Below are 26847 nucleotides of genomic sequence, written 5' to 3' on the forward strand. Positions count from 1 at the left end.
TTTTCGAAATAATTCAATTTAATGGTTATTTAATTACATGAGATGGAAAATGGACAATTACGTAGAATGAAATTAATCAAAAATATTTTTAAACAAAAGGCATTAAAAATATTTAAGATTTCACTTTCAGAAGAAAGCTAAATTTTGCCAATGTCATTTATGTTGTTATGTGCACCCAAGTGCATAATTTGTGATGTTGAGTACACCCTCGAAAGATTGTGCTGCTACACGCACCTTTGTCATAATTTGTGTTGTTACGGCCAATTTTTCCAAGAATATATTACAACTTTTACGAGTATAAATCTTTACAAGCCTGCAATCAGCTGAACTACAACTCAACTGGTAAACTTCCGAAGCAAGTCCTTCGACGAATCACTTAAGTTACCTGATGACAAGAAGCCAACAATTAATGAAAAAGTGTCTGCATCAGCTTCAAATTTCTTGCCAGTCATAATATCACAATAGTAAAATGCATTTGACAAGTCATTGTTGAGAATATATCCTCTGATGATAATATTATAGGTTCGTTCATCAGGGAGGCAACCATCTTCCTCCATTATCCTCAACACTTGACCAACTTCACTCATGAGCCCCTTCTTGCAGAAGCCTTTGATCATTATATTGTACGTTCTAATATCAGGTTGAAGACCCTTTGATACGAGATCGGAGAAGAAATTTGCCGCATCTTCAAGTTGTCCAGCCTCACATAAGCTATTCATCAAGATATTGTAGATGGAAACATTTGGCTTAACACCATTATCCTCCATTTCTTCAAGCAATATCACTGCTTCATCAAGCTGTGCAGTTTTGCAAAGGCAGTCAAGCAAGGAAGCATAAGTGATGGCATTGGGAGATATTCCATGAGCCCGCATTTCCTTGAACAGCTTATGGACAAGTGGGAGTCTATTGGCTTTGCACAATCCATCGATAAGAGCGTTATAGGTAACAACATTAGGGGTTATCCCTTTCCTAAACATCTCTTGGAAAATGTTTAGGGCCTTGCCAATGTTTTTAGCCTTGCAATATCCATTAATCATAGTGCTGAAACTTACGTGGTTAGGCTCAAAACCATTTTTAGTCATGAGATTAAGTAGGTTCTCTGCATCGTCCATCTGACCTCGCAAACAATATCCATCCAGTAACGCACTGTAAGTAATGATGTCTGGAGCCACACCTTTCTCACTCATGTGCTGTAAAATGGCCTGTGCTTGATCAACACAGCCATCTTTACAAAACATGTCAACCAGCATGCTGTAGGTCTTAACATCTGGTGCTATGTTGCTCTCTAACATTTCGGTTAACACACGCTTAGACTCTTCCCCAAAGCCGGAATTGTAGAGGCCTCGGACCAAGGAAGTATAAGTGACGACATTGGGTTTAATGCCCTCAGTTTTCATAGAGGAGAATAGGTGCAAGGCCTCTTCTAACAGCCTGTCCTTACAAAGACTATCGATAATAGTGCTGTATATAACAATGTCAGGCTTACAACGACATCCAGATTGCATTTTTCTAAGAAAATTGAGAGCAGACGCATTATCACCAATCCTACAAAGCCCTTTGACAACAGTATTATAGGTAAAAATGTCAGGTTGGAAACCAAGCTTAACAATTTTATCCAATAATTGAGCAGCTTGGGGTAGCTTATCACAATGGATATAGCCATTAATTAAGTTATTAAAAATGACAGAATCAAGGGGATACCCAAGCTTAAGTATTTTACCAAGGAGAGAAAACCCGAAATCGATACGACCCAAATGACAGTAGCAATTGGCAAGAATACCAATAGAATGCTTATCGGGTCGAATACCATACGATTCAAGCTGCCTGGAGAGAGAAATGACGGTGGAATGTGGGTTTAAACGCTTCAATTTGACAATTGCAGTGAATAGCTGATTGAAATAAATAAGAGAAGGAAGAGGGCGCAAATTGATCATTTGATTGAAGAGTAAAAGGGGAAATTTAAGATCAGAAAACCCTAATTGTGATTGTTCTATAACAGAATGAAGAAACAATTCACGATCATTATCAAAATCAATTAAAGTAGTAGCAGGTTTTCGATTGGGGGAATAATGCCTGAAATTGAAGAGCGAATAAAGAGGAAAACGAAGAAGAGAATACGAGTAGGTATTACCTTTGCCGACATGGAAGAAGGCAAGAGAAGCGGAAGTCGCGGCACCATAACCAAAAGAGGGAGCTCTGCTCATGAAATTCATACTGTGAGTCGTCTTCTTCAATTTCTCTGTGAAAATTATGACAGCACTACAACACTAAAATCTCAAGCATGCAAGTTCGAAAAAAAAAAATTAAGGCGCTTTTTGGTTCATTATTAGTAAAGGAAAGGAAGGAAATGGAAAGGGGGAGAAAAGATAGGAGTAGGGATGGCAATCGTAAACGGATATCCGCCAACCCGATCCACCCGATTTAATTTAATGGACGAAAATCCGCATTAAATGGATGAAGGGCGGATGACGGATGAAGCGGGTGACGGATCGGGTCGGATTCGGGTGGGGCTCCGCATCATCCATCACCCGATCCGTCATCCACCCGAAATTATATATATATATATATATATATTTAAAAAAAATAATTCTGTACGAAATTATAATTTTTTTTTTTTGAAAAACTGTACGAAATTAAATATATATATATATATATATATATATATATATATATATATATATATATATATATATATATATATATATATAAATATATAAATAAAAATTTAATAAATAAATATATAAACCCCCCCTAAATTCAGAAACCCTAATCCCTAATTTTGAACACCACCCAGCCAGGCAGGCACCCACTCACCCAACCACCCTCATTCTCTCTCAGACTCTCACACTGATTCTTTCTCACTCAGACACACTCAGTCCCTCACCACCGGCCCACCGCTCTGCGACAATCCGGCGGGTTCTCTCACCGGCGATTCGGCGACAGCCCGACCATCCTCACGCACCTCCCTCTCTCTCACTCGCACTGGTTCTTTCTCACTCAGTCTCAGTTTCGCGGTTTTCGCCACACTCAGTCCCTCACCACCGCTCTGCGACAATCCGGCGAGTTCTCTCACCGGCGACAGCCCGACCATCCTCACGCACCTCCCTCTCTCTCACTCATACAATCAATTTCGCACTGATTCATTCTCACTCAGACACTCGCGACAATCCGGCGGGTTCTCTCACCGGCGACAGCCGACCATCCTCACGCACCTCCCTCTATTTTATTCTCGTTCAAGCCCTTCAAGGTATTTTTCTTTTTAGTTTGTTCTAATTTATTCTACTAGTGTAAAGCCTAATCAAGTAATCATCTAATAATTTCTAGTTGTTGAAGTAATTGACTTGATTTGTAGATCTGAATTTGTGAATTGTTGTGACGATGTGAACCCATCTGATTTGTTGAAATTTCTGATTTGTGTTTTATATGTAAATCTGAATTTTGAGTATATATATTTATTGATTGAAATATGTTCTGCTTTCTTGTGAATATATTATAGAAAAAATTACTTTATGCTTCATAACACTAGTGCTAAATTATATTGCTGTCTTGCTATAAATTTTAAAATTCATTACATTCATTCAATTGGACTTAGGAAATAAATCAAGTAATCTGGTGGAATGACCTACTAATATTCATATGTATTATGTTGTGGTTTGTAATGGGTTTTAATTTAATGGAAAGTGTATTTATATTGATGTAATGCTGTGTTTTATTTGCTGTTTATGCATTATTTCTGATTTGTGTTTTATATGTAAATCTGAATTTTGAGTATATATATTTATTGATTGAAATATGTTCTGCTTTGTATTTTGTATGTAAATCTGAATTTTGAGTAAATCTGAATAAGTCCACTTATATTTTGTATACATACAGATATAAATGACGATTGATGTGGATGATGTTGGATCCAATTATGATGATTCAACTCATTCCACTCAGCATACTACTTCCCCTTCTCCACAAACTACAATGCAACCACCTCCTCTTCCTCCTCGTCCACCCAACAATACTTTAGAAGAAGGAAGTGAGGCATCAACACGAAGAACATAACAAATGAACTTCATGTTTTTTATAATGTTGTGTAATTTGAAACTATTTGCAATGTTGTATGCATATTTGCAAGTTTGTATTGATTAGTTGTCGGAAACTTTGTTTTATTTAACTTGTGACAATCCGGGAAACTTTGTTCTTATTTTACTTGGGACAAAAAAGGCGACACTTGATGTTTTTTTTACAAGGGTAATACATAATATCGATAATTCGATGTATTGACATCAATAATATGCAATAACAAAATTCATGAATTTATATATTAGAAATTATAATTATCATCCGTTTATCATCCGATCCACCCGTTTCACCCGCGGATGACGGATGGATCGGATGCGGGTGACGGGTTTTGCGGGTGACGGGTGGATCGGGTGGAGCGGATGGTGGATGCGGGTGGATGCGGGTGAAGCTCCATCCGATCCGAATCCGATCCGTTGCCATTCCTAGATAGGAGGAGGAAAAGGGAAGGGAAAGTGATTTTTATTTCTCGGTGTTCGGTAAATGTAAGGAAATGAAGGGAATAGAAAAGAAACAATTTTAATTTTTCTCTTTCCTCTCAAATCCCTTCAATTTTGGAAGGTAAGGAAAGTGAAAATTTTGTAAAGGTTCTTTCCTTTCACTTCCTTTCCTTTCCTACCAAATCCCATATCATTTAGCATACCAAATATGGGAAAATTATAAAACTCAGTTCCTTTCTTTTCTTTTCCGACCAAATCCCATCAACCAAACAAAGCCTAGGAGAAAGAAGAAATGAGACATATCAGTACTCATACAGGCGTCACTTCAGATAACCAGAAGAAGTTTACCAACAACACGGATCTGGTATTTGGGCTGTTCAGATTTTTTAATTTTTAATTTTTTTTTAAAAAAATAAACTTTTAAGTTTTAACAAGCCTCGGGTCGGATTGGATTTTCGAGATTTGACGAGTTTGGATAAGTTTGGGTCGGGTCAATTTTTAATCGAGTCTAGATAAGTTAGAAAAAAAATGATGTTGTCCTTTGTTTGGTACAAATTGGGAATTAGATGGAGATAAGCAAGAAATTTACTTAACTACCCTTCGTCATACTTCTCCTCTTTCCTCCTCCTTTCCTTCATTGACGGGAAAAAAAATGTATTTTGCTTCATTAATTTTATCCCCATCCCTTATACCAACTCCCCCTAATTATTATTATGGAGGGATAACTTGTATTTTTATCCCTATCCCTACCTCCTAAGTTATTCCCTTCCTCCATTCCTCCTAAACAATCAAAAGAAAATTTAAATCCCCTTCCTCTTATCCCTATCCTCCTCATTTTAATCCTCCAAACAAACACCTTCTTTAAGTATTGAATTGTGTGTAAAAAATTTTAGATAAGACAAATATAAAGCTTGGACTTAATGTATTTTTATGTACTTCGGGCCAAAACAAATTGGATTGAATTGGGTATTTTTTGGGTCAATTTCGGGCCGGGTTGAGTTTAGATCAGGTCAAATCAGTTTTGTTTAATTTGAGTTCAAGTCGGATCAAATCGGTTTCAGATTGAGTTTAAATCGGGTCAAATCTATGTCGGGTTAAGTTCAAATCAGGGCAAATTCAGATTCTAGTTGAGTTCAAGTCAGTTATAGATTGGGGTTTGGGTCTAAAATTCCTCGAATCAAACAAAATTAATAACAATTTGAAATGGATGGTTTTTTCGGATCGGTTCGGTTATGACACCTCTAAGTACTCGTATTATTTTTATTGGAAAAATTGTATCCAACCAATACTTGTTTTTTGTCTACTGTAGGTCTGTAACCACTTATAAAATATTATTAGATTTAATCACCTTAATAGTTAGTTCTATTTTTTAAAAATGAAACATCGTTTTGTTTTTTTTTTTTATTTCAAAACTTACTCTGTTAAGGTTTTATAGTCAATTGGGTTCGATTTAAGTCATAATAGAAACTAAGTTATTGAAAATGTCTTATTTTGTGTGTTAAAAATTACTTCAATTTGCATTACACACACATGGTGAAACATTTTCGATACTTTTTTTTGGGCATTTTGGAATCCAATAAGTTTTGGCATAAAAATTGAAAATTTTAATTAAAAGGTGGTGGAATATATTTTTTTGCGTTTTGTAGGTAGTTAAATAAAATAAACGACTTTTTTAAAAAAAAATAAAAGCCGAAAAAACAAGTGGGTTATGTTAAAATAGGGTAAAACAAGTGGTTTATGTCAAAATAAGGTAATAAAAAACAATTAATACAATTCTTTTTTTTTTAAACTATAAAATAGATGAATTAATACTTGTTTCGTTCCATAAATATTGCAATTGCAACATTTCCACATTGCACATTTTATTTTTATTTTTTTCTCTCCTTTTTATTGACATTTTTCTTTTCCCCATCACATAATGAGTCCCCATCTTTATTTCTTCCTCTCTATCTCTCTCATCTTCTTAAAATACGTGTCCCAATCCTCATGTTGTAATATTTGAAATACGGACAAAATATGAAATACTTCGTATCTACTAGAGTACTAGTAACACTCTATCTATTTCAAAATAAATTAAAGGTTTTTGTCCCGTTTAAAAAAATAAAGGTTTTTGTAAAGAAAAAAAAAATTAAATCTGGTAGACTGGTAAGTATTGGTACTTTCCCTCAAAAAAACAAAAAAGCTATGTCTAATTCACTTTATTTACCTTTACTTATTTGATCAGAAAAAATAATATCTAATCAAAACAAGCCATTGCTCTATTCACCTTAAAACAATGAATTCATAGTTTTAGTTCAATAAATAAATAATTAAATAAATACGGAGTAAATTATTTGGTTCAATAAAAATAGTTTCCTTTCACTAAAACTAAGTTTTAATCTGCAATAGTCAGAATTTTTAAGAACAAATATTCTATAGAATTAGTAAAAACAAGTTCAGCTTTATAAAATTAATTTAAATTCAACAAAAATAATTTAAATTCAACAAAAATAATTTAAATTTGGTAAAGACAATATCATTTCGCACAATTAAGGTGAAGTGATCATGACATAAGTTATGATCATACTTTATTGTTTTACGTGCGATTATTCATGGCTAAATAATTTTAATTTCTTAATAAAAAAATTATAAAATTACATGTTTGGAAAATACATTATAACAAACCTAACAAGACCCCGATTGATCATGCCCCTGTTTTTTAAGTGCCTCAATTAGATTATATTGGGCATGTATGCCAACATCAAATCTTGACCAATAATACCTGTAAATCTATAATGATCAATAAATAAAATTTGATATTCAAAAACTATACATTGAAGCGATTACAACAAGTACCAACATGACCGCATGACTATATTTTTTTTTCTTTTAAACGAGTCTAAATCACTAATATTGGTATAAATAAATGTGCAGTGTAATTTTTTTCCTTATAAATTAACATACATATAATGAAAATCCAAGCTGGAAAATGATCCGGTATACAATACGGAGTATAGAGAATGTGTAGTCGATAAAGTTTTCACACTTACAAGTTATAAATGTTAATATCCGGAGCAGTAGACTTTATTTATTTCTTGGGTAATGAAAACTACCTTACTTTACTAGATTAAGATTTCTCACATGTAAGATGTAACGCAAAGCCTAGTTACACTGAGTAATAGACTTTTTAGGCCTTGTAACCCCAGGGCCATGGGCGCTGACTTAGCCTAAAGCCATCTTTAGTTCATATAATACTTTATTTGTTTAATCACAGTATTTTTTTTACTTGAAATAATGTATTGTCAATCGTTAAATAATAAGTGTTGCTAGCATAAAAATAAATACTATCGATAAGAATTTCGGTTATATTGGGTCCAAACATCTCAATTCCATCCTATTAAGAAATCCAAATTTTCAAAATAAATATAACCCGATTCAGTCTGATTTTTTAAAATAATAAATCCGATCTAATTTAATAACTTGGTTGGGCTAAATTTCGATTTTCATCCGAATGATGAACACGAAACACCCCATATTTGGCATAAGAGTTTGTAACATCAGAATATCAATCTCTTAAATATTTGGTGAAGATATTAATCTCTTTAATGCTTACAAAGGTAGGATAAACAACATTAAGGTAAAAAAAAAAAAAAAAAAAAAATCTTAATTAGCAGACTTAATTTAATTAAAAGACTGAAGACATAGCAAACCCATCTACTACAAATTTTGACACTTATAATCTAATGATTATTTAGCTATAAACACCTGTAATAACAAAGTTAACAGATTAATGGAATACAAACTCTTAAAAATTTATCTTCAAAGTTATCTTATAGATTTAACGGAATACAGACACTAATCTAATACAAAATTATAATATGAATCTTTTGAAAGCCAGCAATTATGTGAACTACAAACACTAATCCAAAACAAAGTTATGATATGAATCTTTGCAAGCCTGCAATCATCTGAACTACAAACACTAATATAATACAAAGTTATAATATGAATCTTTGCTAGCCTGTCATCAGCTAAACTACAACTCAATTGATAAACTTCCAAAGCAAATCCTTTGACGAATCACTTAAGTTACCAGAAGACAAGAGGCCAACAATTAATGAAAAAGTGTCTGCATCAGCTTCAAATTTCTTGCCAGTCATAATATCACAATAGTAAAATGCATTTGACAAGTCATTATCGAGAACATATCCTCTGATGATTGTATTATAGGTTCGATCATCAGGGGGGCAACCATCTTCCTCCATTATCCTCAACACCTGACCAACTTCACTCATGAGCCCTTTCTTGCAGAAGCCTTTGACCATTATATTGTAGGTTTTAATATTAGGTTGCAGACCCTTTGATACGAGATCGGAGAAGAAATTTGCTGCATCTTCAAGTTGTCCAGCCTCACACAAGCTGTTCATCAGAGTATTGTAGATGGTAACATTTGGCTTAACACCATTATCCTCCATTTCTTCAAGCAATATCACTGCCTCATCAAGCTGTGCAGTTTTGCAAAGGCAGTCAAGCAAGGCACCATAAGTGAATACATTAAGAGCAATTCCATGAGACCGCATTTCCTTGAACAGCTTATGGACAAGTGGGAGTCTATTGGCTTTGCATAGTCCATCGATAAGAGTGGTATAGTTAACAACATTGGGGGTTATCCCTTTCCGAAACATCTCTAGGAAAATATTTAGGGCCTTGCTAATGTTTTTAGCCTTGCAATATCCATTAATCATAGTGCTGAAACTTACAAGGTCAGGCTCACAACCATTTTTGGTCATGAGATCAAGTAGGTTCTCCGCATCATCCATCTGACCGCGCAAACAATAACCATCAAGTAATGCACTATAAGTAATGATGTCTGGAGCCACACCACTCTCAATCATGTGCTGTAAAATGGACTGAGCTTGATCAACACAACCATCTCTACAAAACATGTCAACCAGCATGCTGTAGGTCTTAACATTTGGTGCTATGTTGCTCTCTAACATTTCGGTTAATATTAGGTTTAATGCCCTCAGATTTCATAGAGGAGAAAAGGTGCAGGGCCTCTTCTAACAGGCTGTCCTTACAAAGACTATCGATAATAATGTTGTATACAACAATGTCAGGCTTAGAACGAGATCCAGATTGCATTTTTCTAAGAAAATTGAGAGCAGACGCATTATCACCAATCCTACAAAGCCCTTTGACAACAGTATTATAGGTAAAAATGCCAGGTTGGAAACCAAGCTTAACAATTTTATCCAATAATTGAGCAGCTTGGGGTAGCTTATCACAATGGATATAGCCATTAATTAAGTTATTAAAAATGACGGAATCAAGGGGATACCCAAGCTTAAGTCTTTTACCCATGAGAGAAAACCCGAAATCGATACGACCCTAATGACAGTAGCAATTGGCAAGAATGCCAATTGAATGCACGTCGGGTCGAATACCATACAATTCAAGCTGCCTAGACATAGAAATGATGGTGGAATGTGGTTTTAAGCGCTTCAGTTTGATAATTGCAGTGAATAGCTGACTAAAAACAATGAGAGAAGGAAGAGGGCGCAATGAAATCATTTGATTGAAGAGAGAAAGGGGCAAATTCAGATCAAATTCACATCGTTCTCTAGCAGATAGAAGAAACAATTTACGATTATTATCAAAACCAATTAAAGTAGTAGCAGGTGTTCGTTTCGGGGAATAATGTCTGATAATGAAGAAAGTAAAAAGTGGAAGACGACAAGGGTATTGAAAAAGGTATTACCTTCGCTGCCATTGAAGAAGGCAAGAGAATTGGAAGTTGCGGCACCATAACCAGAAGAACGAGCTCTGCAACTCATAAAATTCATGGTATTTCTGAGATTTCTTCTTCGATCTCTCACTAGTTGATAGCTAAAGTAGTGAAGTGGAGTAATTTGTGTAAGTTGTGAGAGCACCACCGTCTCGTTCTTTCAATACTGGAAGGACTGAAGGAGAATTGAGAATGACTAGATGGACTACGAAGGGTCTACGGGTGACCGGTTGACCATTACTACGGGTGACCGATTGACCATATACTTCGGGTGACCGAGTAACACCTAATCGATCAATCGTATACTAACTCCGAACCGATTGAGTAATTCCTGACTGATCGAGTAACTCCTGACTGAGTAAACACGGTCATACAGTGTGACTAATAATTATAAGTACGAAAGTTTGTTTTTTTATGTACTCCTTAATTAATTTTTTTGGGTGAGAGAAAATTAAGGTATTTCTAATATTCCTTAAGTCAAATTTTTTATTAAATACGGAGTATGAGGAGTCAAATACTACCTCCGTTTCATATACTCGCAAGTCGCAATAAAGAGGTATTATTTATAGGATATAAAATGATGAGAATCGATCTTAGGATCACCTGAAATCGAGAGAGAAGTTCTAACCACAATATTCTTTTGTTGTGAGTAATATGAATAGAGGTAGTACATTATCACTTTCTTTCGCTTTCAATTTTTAAAATATTGAATCGGAAAAATCGTAATGGTTGAAATTCTTGAAATCAAGTCAAATTCCTGAACTAAACCTCTAATAAAAAGTCAAACTTTATTTTAACTTAGTTTTTCTTTCCCTCTAACAAACCGCGCCTTCCTCTATTATCCATTTCTTCTCTCAAGATGGTTACTTGCAAGTTCTCCCTCTTTCTCTCTCAAAATTAACCAAATTACAGAACCAATTTCACTCCAACAATTTTGAATTTGAAGCAAGATTTCTTGCTCAATCAACAATAAAAAATGTTCAGCAAAGCTCAATGCTTTGATATCAGCTGTTTTTTCCAGTCACCTTGTCATCTACACACCTCATTCACCATCAGATTCTCAGTTTCTCCTCTTGAAATTCATGATTCTTCCAAAAAACCCAGAAATTCAAACGTTCTTGAAATACCCAATAAAGGGCACAAGAAATTCCGTAGATTGGAGAAGCAGAATATCAACCCAAGTGGTGCAATTGATAAATTGAGTAGAAACCCACATGATTCTGTTGATGAATTGGCTAAATTAAAATCTGAGAAGAGTCGAAATCATCAAAATAAGATTAATGGTGTGGTTGAATTAGAAGGAGGGCGTGGAAATTTTCCTACAAAAAAGTTGCACACCAAGTGTTCGACGAAATGGTCCTCTTATGGAGGGTGTATTCCGTCTATATTGTTGGCGTTGGAGAGTATTAGTGACTTAGACGAGGCGTTTAGGCCGTGGGAAGAGAGTCTAAGCAACAAGGAGAGGAGTATTATTTTGAAGGAGCAGTTGAGTTGGGAGAGGGCATTGGAGATTTTTGAGTGGTTTAAGAAGAAGGGTTGTTATGAGTTGAATGTGATTCATTATAACATTATGCTTCGGGTTCTAGGAAAAGCGCGGCAATGGGGTGAAGTAGAAAGGTTGTGGGATGAGATGAAGGCGAAGAGGATTGCACCGATTAATTCTACCTATGGTACCCTTATTGATGTTTATAGCAAAGGCGGTCTTAGAGAGGAGGCTTTAGTTTGGCTGCAAAGAATGAATGAACAAGGCATGAAGCCTGATGAGGTTACTATGGGAATTGTTCTCCAAATGTACAAGAAAGCAGGGGAGTTTAGAAAAGCTGAGGAGTTCTTTAAAGTGTGGTCTTTGGATAAATCAAAAAAAGGGAAGAGTACACTTGAGTCACACAGAGCCAGCACGATGAAGGTGAATTCTGGGGCGCAGCTTAGTTTGAGCTTGTATACATATAATACTCTCATTGACACTTATGGGAAATCAGGGCAGCTTCAGGAAATGTCTCAAACCTTTCAGAAGATGCTAGATGAAGGAGTTATTCCTGATACAATAACCTTCAATACAATGATTCACATTTATGGGAATGCTGGCAGGTTGGAAGAGGTCAACAAATTGGTGCGGAAGATGAAAGAACTCAACCGCGACCCTGATACTAGAACATATAACATTCTTATATCCCTTTATGCTAAGCGTGATGATATCAACCTTGCTTTTAGTTACTTTGCTCAAATGAAACAGGCATGCCTACAACCTGATCCTGTGAGTTATCGCACCCTTTTGTATGCTTTCTCTATAAGGCAAATGGTTTTTGAAGCAGAGATGCTTATCTCAGAAATGGATAAGAGGGGTCTTGAAATGGATGAATTCACGCAGTCTGCCCTGACTAGAATGTATATTGATGCTGGCATGCTTGAAAAGTCATGGTCATGGTTTGAACGTTTCCACTTCGAAGGTAAAATGACCACGGAATGCTATTCTGCTAACATTGATGCATATGGAGAGCGCGGGTATGTTAATGAAGCTGAGAAAGTTTTTGTTTGTTGCCAAGAGAAGAACATAATAGGTGTGTTGGAATTCAATGTGATGATCAAAGCTTATGGCATTGGTAAGAAGTACAATAAAGCATGTCAGTTGTTCGATAGTATGGAGGAGCTAGGTGTTCTGCCAGACAGATGTAGCTATATATCTCTCATACAATCGCTAGCAGCTGCGGATTTGCCTCATGTTGCAAAGCCCTATCTGTTGAAGATGCAGAAAGCAGGTCTAGTGAATGATTGTGTTCCATACTGTGCCCTGATCTCAAGCTTTGCAAAGCTTGGTCAGTTGGAATTCGCCAAAAGCTTGTACAAGGAGATGATTAATTATAATGTGCAACCTGATGTTGTTCTTTATGGTGTGCTAATTAATGCTTCTGCAGAGAGTGGAAATGTTACAGAAGCCATGGACTATGTTGATGCTCTGAAAGAGGCAGATCTCTCGTTGAATGATGTAATCTGTAACTCCTTGATCAAACTCTATACAAAAGTTGGGTACTTAGAAGAAGCATTAGATACTTACAAACTGCTTCGATCATTTGAGAAGGGTGCAGATGTGTATTCTTCAAATTGTATTATTGATCTTTATAGCAAACGATCAATGGTTAGGGAAGCAGAAGAAATTTTTGATGATATGCAGGAAAGAGGTGAAGTAAATGAGTTCTCATATGCAATGATGCTTTGCATGTACAAACGGGTAGGCAGACTAGATGAAGCAATGGAAATTGCAGAAAAGATGCAGGAACTAGGACTTCTGGCGGAGCTGTTGAGCTATAACAATGTGCTTGCTCTATTTGCTGTTGTTGGAAGACTAAAGGAGGCTGTTTCGATTTTCAAGGAGATGATTAGTCTTGAGATTGAACCTGATGATGCCACTTATAAGTCACTTGGATTTGTTCTTGTGAAATCTGGAGTTCCCAAGCAGGCTGTTGCTAAGCTGGAGGTAGAAAGGAAGAAGGATACTAATAGTGGTTTGCAAGCATGGGCGTCAGCCCTCACTTCTGTGGTTTGCACGGACAATTATGGCGATTAAATGCTCATTGATCAACTTCGGATCCTTGTTCTTAAGTAGCCATTGCTGTAAAGAGTAATGTAGCTGTTGCCAATCCACGCACGCAGAAGCATGTAGCTAAATCGATTGTTTTCGTGCTCATGACGGAGACAGATGCTATGGAGGCTTCTGGTGCTCATGACGGAGACTGATGCTATGGAGGCTTCTGGTAAAGATTGTACATTGTCTTGCAATATAATTCTATGGATTTGTTTTTTTCCTTTTATCTCGTTCTTTTGTAAGCTTGAAAATAATCTCAAAAATTGTACAAGTAATGATGTCAAATAAAATTTTGTAGAAATAGAAGGAAAGTTGTTCATCATCAATCTGGTTTTGTATTTTATTGTGTGTTGCAAAAAAAAAAAAAAAAAAAAAAAAAAATATATATATATATATATATATATATATATATATATATATATATATATATATATATATATATATATATATATATATATATAAAATAAAATAAAATTACTCGTATATTAGGTAGCAACATAATGAACATTTAGAGATAAAGCATGAGTAATCAGAATCAATGGCAGATGTTACTGGGAGCAGCGCAGGTAATACCCTGTTGGATTCGACAATGGCAGACACATTCAGATCATACTCAATGTTACAGTGACTTCCATCAGTTTCCAGAGATATTAGAGCAGCACAGCAACTATTGCTTATAACCTGATTATACCCGAACCCAGCACATATTTACAAGTCATTAAATGCAGTATAATTATTACTTCGCTCCTAATGTTTTTCATGTTTATCATTCATCAAAAGCAATTGTTAAAATTAAGTGATTATTATTTGTGATAGTTGCACAATCCATAGGATCAACTCCCCAATTCAATCTGTAATCCTATCACAGCTAAAAAGGGCTGGGTTTGGTTTGGATGGAAACAATCATCATTAATATTTGAGTTATCTGGTACTGATATTATTGATTACTGTAATCGTAGCTTCTGGCCATCTGATACCTACAATTCTACTAGTGTTCCAGTATAGTCCGCTTTCTGCATAATCCATTGGACTGAGTATTTGCTAGCACTTGTTTATAATATCAAGTGATTGTTTATAATATTACCCACTAAAATCTGGTAATGAATCCATGTCTTTTGTCAAAGATTGACAGGACCTAGTCATTAATTACAATGTAAACAACTTAAAAATTTCCATGCAAAAATCGTCCACCTTCAAGACTGAAAAATTCACAGAAACAGACCTTATAAACATATCATAGACGTACATATCATAACAGAATTCATGTTGTATGTGCAGTATGTGTCCGTGATGCCCATATACCAAACACAAGAAACCAGAATACAAACAAGATCGCCCAGTATCGTGCTGGTCCATATTTAATCCTGGTTAGTACAACCTGCAGAAATTTCAAGAAAATTGCATCAATTCATGATAGCAACTCCTCAACTCAGAACACAGCCTTGCCAATGTAGTTAGGAGGCTCTTTGATGACCAAAAGCATGGCTCTTTATTGTGCAACATTAAAGGATACCCTTGAAAAAAACTAACAAGACAACCCTATGGGGAAAAAACCACTCAAGTTTAGAGCAAGTTATTGCAAGACTGTCTCATTCCAAATTTTGCCAATTGTAATATAAGATATTATTTACGTTTGACAAACGTGAAAGTTAAAGAGTTGCAACTAAAACAAAACAGGAAAGTAGCATGACTTAAGGTCTAGATAAAAAAAATAATAAAAAAAATAAAAAAAAACCTTTCACATAACGGTTACACACATGGAAAGTGAGACCAATTATGACTAGGTAGTAGGTCAAACATGATGTATTGATAAATCAATTACATTTGCAACTAACACATATGCTGATAGGCGTATTTTGTTGCAATATGTAAGTAATGAATGTAAGTATGCACGCATGCACAATGTATCTATTTTGTATGTGTAGACATGAACTAATGCTTAGGCTTCTATTCTACTTAGTAAATCATATGGTCCACTACTCCACTATATGTGCAGTGCATTTCCTTCAGATGGCTCCTATATTCTTAACATCTCGTTATTACATATAGGTGATCTCGGGTGATTAAAAAGAAAAAACAGGACAATTTGCTACAGATGGCAGAAATGAACTTAAAGCAAATCAAAACACAAACTTAAATACACTGCATATAAAACACCTCAATAAAAAGCGAAGATAACTACTTACAAAGCGAAAGAAGACAACAACAGCTAAGGCACAAACACCTCCAAGAAGAATATGAAGACCATTTTTTGCTATTTTCTGCAAATAAGAACACAGCTATAGTGTAAAGCATGAAAATATTATTTGATACAACTATCATTTGTCCACTTGTCAGATCATACAAAATTATCATACCAAACAAAATCAAAGACAAGTGCCAAAAGCAAATTAATTAGCCATTACATCCATATGAAAATATCAATGACTTCTCATCAAAAAACGTAAAAAAGTGACTGGTTGCTCTTTGATGATAAACAGGAACAACAGTAACACCATATATCAGTCCAAAGGGTCACTCTGAAGTCTGAACTATACAGGGGATCAGAAGTATTCATATTCAAAAATTATATTGGGTAGTTTATCATTTATGCCCTCAAGGGATCAATTTTGCTACCCTTGTCAGCATTTATGAACAGCAGATTCAACCTAAGAACACAGGAATCTGAATTGCTGACATTTTCATAATTTATCAATCACACAGGTGTAGAGAGGCCTTTATTGTACACATGAGCTTTAGGTTATGGTTTTTATGAATCTTTTCTCTTCACCTTATATAAGAAGTTAAGAACTTTATCACTTGCGTAATATGTATCTTTTAGTTGCATGTTGACAAAAAAATAATGATAATTCATTTTTTGGAAAATACACATTAACAAGATCCCATCCCACTTGACAATGTTATTTCTTATACATTAGTAAAAAAAAATGGGCAAAGCTTAGTCAAATTATGGTATGATTAGATTAGAACAAATCACCTTATTTCAGGTGAAGAGAACAATAACCTTATTCAATCAGCTTATTAATGATTAGAAACATATCATATTAGATGAGACTAGAACAATTAGACCAAAGTCATCATACCAAATAAGATGTTATTCCTGGCTCCTTATTATCAAATAGTCATAATTCCATACAAAAACGAAATATGACAAACAAGAGCACCTTATTTTCAGGTGAAGATAATATACTCTCTTGTTTAACCAAGTTCTCAAACTAATCATCAATAAGATCTTGGACAGGAGGTCCTCTGTACCTATGTATCTACCAACTCATCCCCAAAATGATTGTTTAACATGTGACTAAAAGAATCCTTATTTGTTGCAGCAAAGCCTTCACCAATTTATGAAATTAAGCCAAAATGCAAAGTTTGTGCAGATGAGCATTTCCAGAGTAGATTTTTTTTTTTTTTTTTTTTTCTTTTTCGGAGAATGTAACAAGTACATAGAAAAATGAAACACGGATCTTATATTATGCAAAAATATGTATATAATTACTATGACTTCAAATTAATGTTGTAATCTAAGATTTATCAAAAATATGTATTTAATATTGCAAGAAAATAAGAGAAAATGATACTCTAAATATATACAAACATTAAACCAAACGTACCCTTCCAACACGAGGAGCAATGAGCCATGCAAGAGTAATAGTAAGCAGGCCTGTTGCTAGCAAAATCCCCGTACCTTCCACAGCCCATTTTGTAGCTGGATTCTGAGGAGGCGTGACATCTTGAACGACAATATTTGCAGGTGGTTCTGTAACAACCAGAATTGCTGGGGCATTTTCACTGCTGAAATTATTATGACGGTGGTGACCATGTGGATTAAACCACAAATAAACCTCACTAAGCCGCTGCCTGCGAATAGCTGCAACAGCATCAGGATCAACCCCAGAACTACCATGTACTTGTGCAGGATTAGGTACCCCACTTGCAGTCCTATCTCGTAATGCCTCATAATCTTTCAAAGAAGCAAGGACTTTCTTATAATCAGCAGTGCTAATATTACTTGCAACACATCCACATATTTCACAGACAGTAGACCCATGATTAACAAACCATTTCAGAGCACAAGCATAGTGTACAAGGGCAAGATCATTCTTACAAGCACATCCAAGTTCAATTAGTGTGTCCCGTTTATGACATGCTCCCATTTCTACATCTGTATTACAAACAAAAACCTCTCCTGTAGGGCTGATGAATTGCACATACCCAGGCTGCATTTTCTGATTTGTGTCCACTGATGCGCTACCCTCAACTTCATTATGGGCTATTTTCATGTGAGGCTCATGTAGCTCCTTCACATTATGTGACTCCTCTAGAAAGGGATCTATCCCTAAAAACCCCAAAGCAGCATCCCCTCTTCGGTCAGATTCAGCACATTGGCACACACGACAAGCGGGTAAGCCCAACTCCCTATCTATACTGAGATGTGATGCAGTTGAAGCCCTTGAACTATTGCTTTTAGTTGGTGAAGAGCTTCCGCTACTAATTTCTAGGCTCATGGTTTCTTTTTGGCTTTCCTTACCCATCATACAGGTTGATAAGATGACCCAAAAAAGATATACTTACAAAGTCATATATCATTCAACCAGCTCAAATAAGACTCTAATCAAATTAATAAATTTCCCTCTGTGCTTCTCTAAGAAAAAGATGAGGTGCAACAATATCCCCATATAGATTTGGTAGGCCTACTATACTGAAGTAAAAAAGGATAGATACAATTGAAGTTTTTAGCTCGAAACATTGTGTTGATGGCTTGATGCTTAGAATTACAGCATTATTTTCCTCTCACCACGCCAAGATACCGTTTTCGATATAAGGAAAACCTGACTTTCTGGAGCATGCCTTGAAACCTACATAAATCACATGGTATATTTTCAATGAACATAACTAACATTTTGAAATCATGTTAAGTCCATGTAGTGCTGCAAGTGTCTCAAACATAACAAAAAAAAAGGGAACACATTGTGAACTCTGCATACTAGTATTTCAAAGCCAATACAACAACACATAAACACATAGTTGAAGGTTTTAGCTGTGATTTACTTCATTGGATCAAGATGTCAAAAGCTTAAATATAACTTTAGCCAATCCAACTTCAATGCAATTGGTTAAGAAACTACCAAATAAGCAACTCCAAAGTTCCAACATCGTACATAAAAAGTTATGTTTTTAACTTTTTATACTACCTCTGTTTTATATTATGTGCAACAAATGAGCTTGTACGGACTCCTAGACAAAATTTGTTTGGTGAATGGAGAGAGAAATAGTGATGCATGTGATGAATAGCGATAGAGATAATTGACAACCTAAAAAGGAAAGAAAACATTTGTTTCACATAATGTCTAGCAACCATGTTTAGCAAATGTCGCACATAATATGAAATAGAGGCACTATTTCTATAAGAGCACTTAATGCACAAAATTTCGAGTCTTTTCCCTTTTTGCTATTTTGAGTGCCACTCATTCAGAATAAAGGAATGAAATTGAAAATATGTATTATTCAATTAAGCCATACCAGAATAAGTTAAAAGAAAGAAGAAAAACCTAAACACCCCCCCCCCAAACCCCCCTTTTCAACCTTGTCACACACCTGGAAACATCTATTCATTCATTTTCCCACAAAGTTGAAGCAGCTAATAGCTAGGCTATTCAGTTATTTTTCGAATCAAATAATTAAAAGGAAATGATGTCTTTCAGCTGTAGGAGTGAGGCTAAAGGTGCCTGACTGCAATTGAATATATGAAGCTGAGTTCATGTGAATGTCCCCCACCCCTCTCCCTTTCTGCTGAACAGTGCCAAAGGCCATGAACATCTCTTATGTCATGTGAATCTCCATTATACTCCATAAAATTCAACTCTTGATGTGTTTGAAGTCCACCTAGGATAACTTAACTGCCTTGACTTTATACACACTCTTTAAAAGTTTAAATATTTTCAATGCCAAAAAAAGTCACACAAATTTTTTCAACATATGAAGTTAGATCTAGTGAGATTTTGAAAAGGCAAGGGCAAACGAAAAGAACAGCATTCAGATACTTGATTGCATAAACACAACCTCCTTGTAATGCTTCCCAAGACAAACAGCAACCCCAGGAAACATGCTACAAGCAGTAAAGTTGCGAACTTGCTAGTACAGTCTTCGCATACACTCTACCCTCTGAAAATTGTGTTGCTTACAAGCACATCTAAACTCCAACATACCTAACAAATGGTAAACTACAGTCTTCTATGGACACACACGAAAAGCGGAAAGCGCCTAATCGAGCCTCTTAGAAGGCAGCCAAGACACATTTTAGCAATCAACATGAAACATCAGCACGCATTCTATGCAAAGGTGTCTGAACTACTTTCCTACAAAAGCTCCTTGCAAAACCCTCTAAAAACCCAAATCATCAATGCAATACTTCTTACAAAAGAACCTCAATTACACAACAAGTTCATATATAAACCCAAAAGAACTTCACAACAATTTTACCACAGCACTACAGCAAACCCTTAAAGATATACCCAATCAAAAAAAGCAACAGAACATTCAAATTCCAAAACAAATCAAGTCAAGCAAATTCAACAAACCCCCATTAAAAATTATTATAATATAATTTTTTTTTTTTTAAAAAAAAAAATCCTAAATAAAATTAAAAAATGATTGATAATAAGTAATCAGTCAATAAGAGTCAATCAATTAAAAACCCAGAAATATAAATCAATAAATTAAGCAAGAAAAATAAAGCTAAAATCAAAATTTATTGACAGAGAGAAAAAGACCACACCTTGAATTGGGTATTGTTGCAAAGCAAAGTAACAATGGAATCAGATGCTCAACCACCCACCAAATTAGATATATTCAATAAAAAAAAACTACTGTTGAGATCCAATCCACAAAAATCTTTGTTTATTGCTCAATTTACTGAATTTCTTTCAATAATTAAAATTATTAAAGTTTAATTAAAATGGTGGGATGTGTATGTTGCTTGTGATAGTGAAGTAAAGTAAGCAAGAAGCAGCGAAAAATGGGCGGTTTTGTTTTGTGGGGAGAATTGAAGGAACAAAGTAGATGTCACGAGAAACTGTACAAAAACAGCCCCACTATTAAAGATGAACTTTTGGGCATGTTAATTGTTACTGAGTAGTAGTACTATTTGGGGATTTATTTCCTTGATTTTTACAGAGATTAATTACTCAGCTATTGTAACTTTGTAAGTATTGTTAATGGATAGGATGAAGTCATGTTAACAAACAACGTAAAGTATGAAGTATCATTAATTGACTTTTATTTGTTGTCTCTCTTGTTTTGAGAACTAGATTCTTTTTTTCGTGATTTTAACTCTAATTAATAGTCGGATATACATGGCTGGAGAATATAGAGGATCTTTGAAATTTTATTACCATTTGAATTGTTAAATATAATCTTAAGACGTGAATTCTTACATATAAGTGGAGATGATCCTACTTTGTCTCTGCAATATCTAATTTTTAATTTTTTTTTTTTTTTTTTTGGGTAAGGATTTTTGTTTGGAGTTAGTAAATGTTTTTTTTTAAAAAATGAAAAATCGTAATGTACAATCCTAATTTATACTCCGTAGCTGAGAGGATCAGATTCTTGCATGAGATATTTATTCAATGATGAATTTGAGGATGTAATGGCGAAATAACAAATTAAATTTTAAACTTTTATGATCAAATCTAAATATTACCTCCTTTACATATTAGTTGCAACTTTGGAATATTTTATCTCTCACAAATATTACCCAAAGTTGCAACTAATATGTAACGGATGTAGTATATGTTTGGTAGGATGTAATACTCGCCCCTCTGTAATAGTTTACTAATGTTACAGATAATAAAGGATATAGATACACAGTAGATTCGAGTATACCGCATTAATTAAGAGAATTTTTTTTCTACTTTATTTATCGTGGATTTTAGATGAAAAGAAATGAACTTGATGATACGAATTCCTTCCATTCGTTTATGCTTAACAACCCTAGGCCTTGGCCTTGGGCCCAATATATGCCAAACCAACATAAATGTTGAATCATGCAAAGCCTAACCCTCCTTAATGAGTTGAGCTATTTTATAAGAGGAGGTCCTACGACCTAACCGAGGCTCACACTTGTACCTAGAGATGGTCACTAGGTTGGGTTAACCATGACTTATTTGAACAAGCCCAATCAATGGTTTGCCTGAGTTTGAATTGATGATAAATTGATAATTGATCACACGCTCAATACAATCCAGCTTCAAAAAGATAGATTGTTGTTAGGTTGAATAATTGACATCACAAATCTAGTTAGACACTTAAAACCATCCTAACTCAATAGTCATACCAGTTCAAGTACAAATTAAAAAATAAATACCTGCACCAGCCATCTCCCAACATGTGAACCACACGCACCTAGCCTAACCTAGATTGATCAACCCATATACACCATCCCAAGTCGAACTAAAACTCATCCCAATTCGGATGAGCTCGAGTCAACCTATATACACCATCTGATCAACTTATTAACTTAGCATGTAAACGACTTGGGTTATTCTAGTGTCAGAATTTTACAACCTAACCTAACCAATCAACTCCACCTACTTAACAACATCAAAATACTACAAATAACTATCTCAAGTACTAAATAGTTGCACCGGCCATTTTTTTAGGGTCAAACTTATCAAATTTTGATCGTAAACTTTTACTTGTATATAAGAGAAAAAAACATAGTCAAAATGAGAATTATTGGAAACATAGCTGATCAATAAGCATTTAAAATAATATTTACTACCTCCGATTTTTGTTATTTGCAACTTTGGATCTAAAGTTGCAAATAACAAAAATTAGAGGTAGTATTATAATTAAAATATTTTATTGTCAAATTAGTCTTGCATATGTCGTAAAAAAATAGTGCAACTATTTTGAAGCAGCTACTAGGAGGAAAATCACTACGGTGTACATTACTTTGCCTTTAATTTCCAACCAAAAAGAAAGAAATGACAAAGTAAAAAAAAAAACAGCCACCTCTTCAGACGTGCACATCACTTTACAACGGAATATTGTTACACATTTATATTTCCTCTCACTAAATTAAGTATGTGTTCAACCTAAAATAGATCTCTCATATATGATGACACTATTACTAATTCTGTTTAAACAAAATAAAGTAATGCTGGTGACTTGTTTAGTCGTAAATGGTTGTTAGTTTTGATGATTTAAAATTTAATATTTCTAAGTAGTGACTTTAATTATAATGAAAATATACTACGAGTACATTAATAATATATAGATGTGTATGTTCATCCTATAGTAAAATTAAATCTTGGTTAGTTTTATTTTTAAAGGATACTTAAGTTGATAGGAAAATGATGAATTTTCAAAAACAAAAATTTGATCTAACTATGACTAATATCAGGAAACGCTGATAGTAAATGCGGTAATGAAATTATAAAATTATACTCCTTACAAAATTATAGGATAAAACAATGTTATTGTGTCATCATTAGGAGTTGCATTAATAAGTTGACTTTTAAATTGTGTTATAATTTATTAAAAATGAATGTTGCACTTCCATAATAATTTGGTCCGACTTAAGTATATATGATGACACTATTAGGATCCTATTACAAGAAATAATTATACAATATATATTATATTATATCCTAACACCATACTCTAATTTCTCTTATATAATTCATAAAATGGAGGATATTGATATCAACATATCTTCATACAATTTCCATTACAGTAAAATTAAGAGGAGAGGAAGAGATTAGAGGTCAATGGCGTTGACTTTGAGAGGTTTAGAGCTGTGTTTGGTTGTAGTTTTACTATCAATAGTTTGTGGTATTCAAGGAGAAGAAGAATCTGTGATTACTTTGGATCATTCCAACTTCACTGATATTGTTTCCAAACACGACTTTATTTTTGTCGAGTTTTATGCTCCAGGGTATGTTTTTTCAACTATTTTATTTACGTTATCTATTATTTCTATCTCTATCAACTTTTTTGTGTGTGAGACAATTACCATCTAAACAAGAAGAATTTTTAGAAACGAAGAGAGAATATGCTTTGATTTTAGAATATAATGTAGTAGTAATGATTAATGAATGATGCATGAATCTATAGTACTCCATATTAAAGTCGCAGAAGGGGTATTAACTATTTAGACGGTATGCATGTTAGACTTGAGATTGAAACTCGTCCACAAATATTTTCTTTTATAGCTCTCTCCTTAAATCATAATCTCCTTTAATTCTGTTTTCAGGTGTGGGTTTTGCAAATCACTTGCTCCAGAGGTAATAACAAACTTAATATTAATTATGTCTTTCAAACATTTTTAATCTAATCATCCCTCCATAATCAATCCTCATAATATGGTCACTATTACGTTGTTTTACAGTATGAGAAAGCTGCTTCTATACTAAAGAAGCATGACCCTCCAGTCACCCTAGCGAAAATCGACACATATGAAGTTGTAAACAAGCCTATTGCTAGGCAATACAGAGTTAGTGGCTACCCAACACTTAAAATTTTCAAAAATGGAGGCAAAATTGTACAAGATGAATACAAAGGACCGCGAAAAGCAGAAGATTTAGTTAAGTATGTGAAGAAACAGCTTGGTCCTGCATCTGTTGAGATTACATCAGTTGATGATGCTGCTACTGTTATTGATCAAACCAGGAGTTTCATTGTTAGTACACTTCTCTAATTACGTTCTTTAATTAAGATTGATTAATCGTGTTTATTATACGTGACATATATGTGTACAAAATTATAGCATAACGTTTAAATGATCATGTACAGGTAGGAGTATTCCCTGAATTTTCAGGGGAAGAATATGAAAATTTTACCAAGTTAGCTGAAAAATTGAGAAATGATTATGAATTTGTTCATACATTGGATGCTAAGGTTCTTCCTAGAGGCGATTTGTCGGTCAAAGGACCGATGATTAGATTGCTTAAGCCATTTGATGAACTCTCTGCTGATTTTGAGGTAATTGTGAGAGTTGAGAGATTATATTTTGTTAATTTGATATTTTCCTAGTTAATTTTGTAAATGGTTTGTGTTAAAAAGTATAATTACAAATTATTGATCATATTATAATTTTGCTACATGTTTAATTTTCAATTTGATTCCACAGGATTTTGATTTAATTGCTATGGAGAAATTCATTTTAACAGAAGATAACCCTTCAGTCACGGTGTTTAACATGGATGAGCCCGGAAATCCCTACATTGGTAGATTCTTCTCCGAAAGAAATCTGAATACCAAGGTAATTAAGGCCGGCCTCTTATATTACTTGCATTGTAGCATAATCCTTTTGTTTTAGACTAATTGTCACATTAATAGCGTAATTGTCACATTGTTATTAATGAGTTTTATTTCATATGAAGTCACGTAAATAATACCTATCTTTGTTATATTTTTTGGCAGGTTACCATGATTTTGAACTTTGCTAGTGATAATGCTGCCGCACTTAAGTCCAAATTTTATGATATTGCTCAGCTACTCAAAGGTGGCAAAATAAGCTTCTTATTAAGTGAACTTGAGTCTAACAATGAACGTCTTCTTAAGGTAAGAAGGTTACAAATCTTACAATCCATCGCAAAGCTTATATAATTTCAAAATCTACTTAAGAGTTAAATATGACCTAATATTTAGAGACGGAAGATTTATTTTGTATGAATACTATTTTAATCTAAGATGTTTGCTTTCTGTTATGTTTTGAATGATCTAGTTTTTCAAGCTCGACGAATCTCAAGTTCCTCTCATCTATATACAAGGAAAAGGTGACAAAAAATATCTCAAAGCAAATGTTGAACCTGATCAAGTTGTGCCTTGGTTCAAGAAATTCCTGGTTGAATTCTTGTCACCTAAACATTTATTTGTTTATTTTTCAATTTATTTATTTATGAAATTTTGTTAATAAATTCGAAAATAATTTAATTTAATGCTTGTATATAGGATGGCAAGATAAAGGAAGACGTAAAATCACAATCTATTCCTCAAGAAAACAATGAACCTGTGAAGGTGGTGGTTTATAAGAACTTGGAAGATATGGTTTTCAATTCTGGAAAGGAAGGTACAAATTAAGTTTCGCTGATTATTATAATTATTACTCCGAAGTAATTTTAATTAAGAGTTTAGACTTTTTTTTTTAATGTCTACTTTGTGTCCATCAACAATAATCGATCATCTTTAATATATACTCGTTATATTTGTCAATCAATACCATATATCTACATCATCATTGTTAGTGTATATAATTTCATTTAACTAAGGGAAAACGACCCTCATATATGCTTTCGAGAGGAAAAGATCGAGTTTGTGAAATTAATTATATTAATTTAACCACAATTGTTGATCCATGTATTACAGTTTTGCTAGAGTTCTATGCACCTTGGTGTGGCCATTGTAAGAAGCTTGCCCCAATCTTGGATGAAGTTGCTCTCTCATACCAAAATGATCCAAATGTTTTAATTGCAAAATTTGTAAGTTTTTATTTATTCTAAACCACTCGAACTTCAAATACTAGGTATAAATCTAGTAGTAGCATAACTATGTTACAAAACACTAAAATAAATGCGTGATTTATCAGGATGCAACTGCAAATGATATCCCAAGTGACAAGTTCGTCAAGGTTTCAAGCTACCCAACCATGTACTTCATATCATCAAATAAGGAGATAATTAAGTACAATGAAGGTAGAACAAAAGATGACATTATCAACTTCATTCAGAAACATAGGCATGACGCGAAAGACAAGGATGAACAAGATTCATTTAAGGATGAATTGTGAAAAAACAATTAGCTTGATAAAAAAATTTATTTCAAGAATGGTTTGATCTTCCAAATAGACCATTTTTTAAGGGGAGCATCATCAATTGTTCTAATTTCTCTGTATTTGTGGACTTTGTAGTTCTAATGTTGACGGACAAATGTCTAATATAATGTTTAATTTTGTTTATATATTAGTCATTTGATCTTGCTTTTTCAATCAA

The 26847-nt window shown here is 34.2% G+C and overlaps 3 protein-coding genes and 2 pseudogenes across 3 annotated transcripts; 2 read left to right on the forward strand and 3 right to left on the reverse strand.

Moving 5' to 3' along the window:
• Positions 1-2391, reverse strand: LOC145576093 (uncharacterized). Its single transcript, XM_081633882.1, has one exon. It carries the CDS (start codon positions 2211-2213, stop codon positions 336-338), a length of 1878 nt encoding a protein of 625 aa, XP_081490008.1. The 5' UTR covers positions 2214-2391; the 3' UTR covers positions 1-335.
• Positions 2392-8250: 5859 nt separating this feature from the next.
• Positions 8251-10424, reverse strand: LOC145576094 (uncharacterized; annotated as a pseudogene).
• A 692-nt stretch (positions 10425-11116) lies between these two features.
• LOC145576095 (pentatricopeptide repeat-containing protein At3g23020 pseudogene) lies at positions 11117-14101 on the forward strand (annotated as a pseudogene).
• An 849-nt stretch (positions 14102-14950) lies between these two features.
• Positions 14951-20897, reverse strand: LOC145574391 (uncharacterized). The gene is made up of 4 exons (XM_081632170.1): positions 20631-20897; positions 17467-18711; positions 16042-16116; positions 14951-15233 (listed from the first exon to the last, which is right to left on the reverse strand). Exons 2-4 carry the CDS (start codon positions 18388-18390, stop codon positions 15117-15119), a joined length of 1116 nt encoding a protein of 371 aa, XP_081488296.1. The 5' UTR covers positions 18391-18711; positions 20631-20897; the 3' UTR covers positions 14951-15116.
• Positions 20898-23625: 2728 nt separating this feature from the next.
• On the forward strand, positions 23626-26645 carry LOC145574390 (protein disulfide-isomerase-like). Its single transcript, XM_081632169.1, has 10 exons — positions 23626-23792; positions 24111-24141; positions 24246-24536; positions 24650-24838; positions 24987-25118; positions 25280-25420; positions 25584-25703; positions 25811-25928; positions 26225-26337; positions 26445-26645. The coding sequence occupies exons 1-10, from the start codon at positions 23626-23628 to the stop codon at positions 26643-26645; spliced, it is 1503 nt and encodes a 500-aa protein (XP_081488295.1).
• The last annotated feature ends 202 nt before the right edge of the window (positions 26646-26847 follow it).

Source organism: Chenopodium album, chromosome 13 (genome assembly GCF_948465745.1).
Source record: "Chenopodium album chromosome 13, dcCheAlbu1.1, whole genome shotgun sequence".
Taxonomy (NCBI): domain Eukaryota; kingdom Viridiplantae; phylum Streptophyta; class Magnoliopsida; order Caryophyllales; family Amaranthaceae; genus Chenopodium; species Chenopodium album.

Coding starts and splice junctions, on each gene's coding strand:
- LOC145576093 (XM_081633882.1), bottom strand. CDS start 2,213: ATGAATTTCATGAGCAGAGCTCCCTCTTTTGGTTATGGTGCCGCGACT.
- LOC145574391 (XM_081632170.1), bottom strand. CDS start 18,390: ATGATGGGTAAGGAAAGCCAAAAAGAAACCATGAGCCTAGAAATTAGT. Junction 16,117..17,466: donor TTGCTCCTCGTGTTGGAAGG/GTACGTTTGGTT, acceptor TCTTATTTGCAG/AAAATAGCAAAAAATGGTCT. Junction 15,234..16,041: donor TTGTTGTCTTCTTTCGCTTT/GTAAGTAGTTAT, acceptor AAATTTCTGCAG/GTTGTACTAACCAGGATTAA.
- LOC145574390 (XM_081632169.1), top strand. CDS start 23,626: ATGGCGTTGACTTTGAGAGGTTTAGAGCTGTGTTTGGTTGTAGTTTTA. Junction 24,142..24,245: donor GCAAATCACTTGCTCCAGAG/GTAATAACAAAC, acceptor GTTGTTTTACAG/TATGAGAAAGCTGCTTCTAT. Junction 25,119..25,279: donor AAAGAAATCTGAATACCAAG/GTAATTAAGGCC, acceptor ATTTTTTGGCAG/GTTACCATGATTTTGAACTT.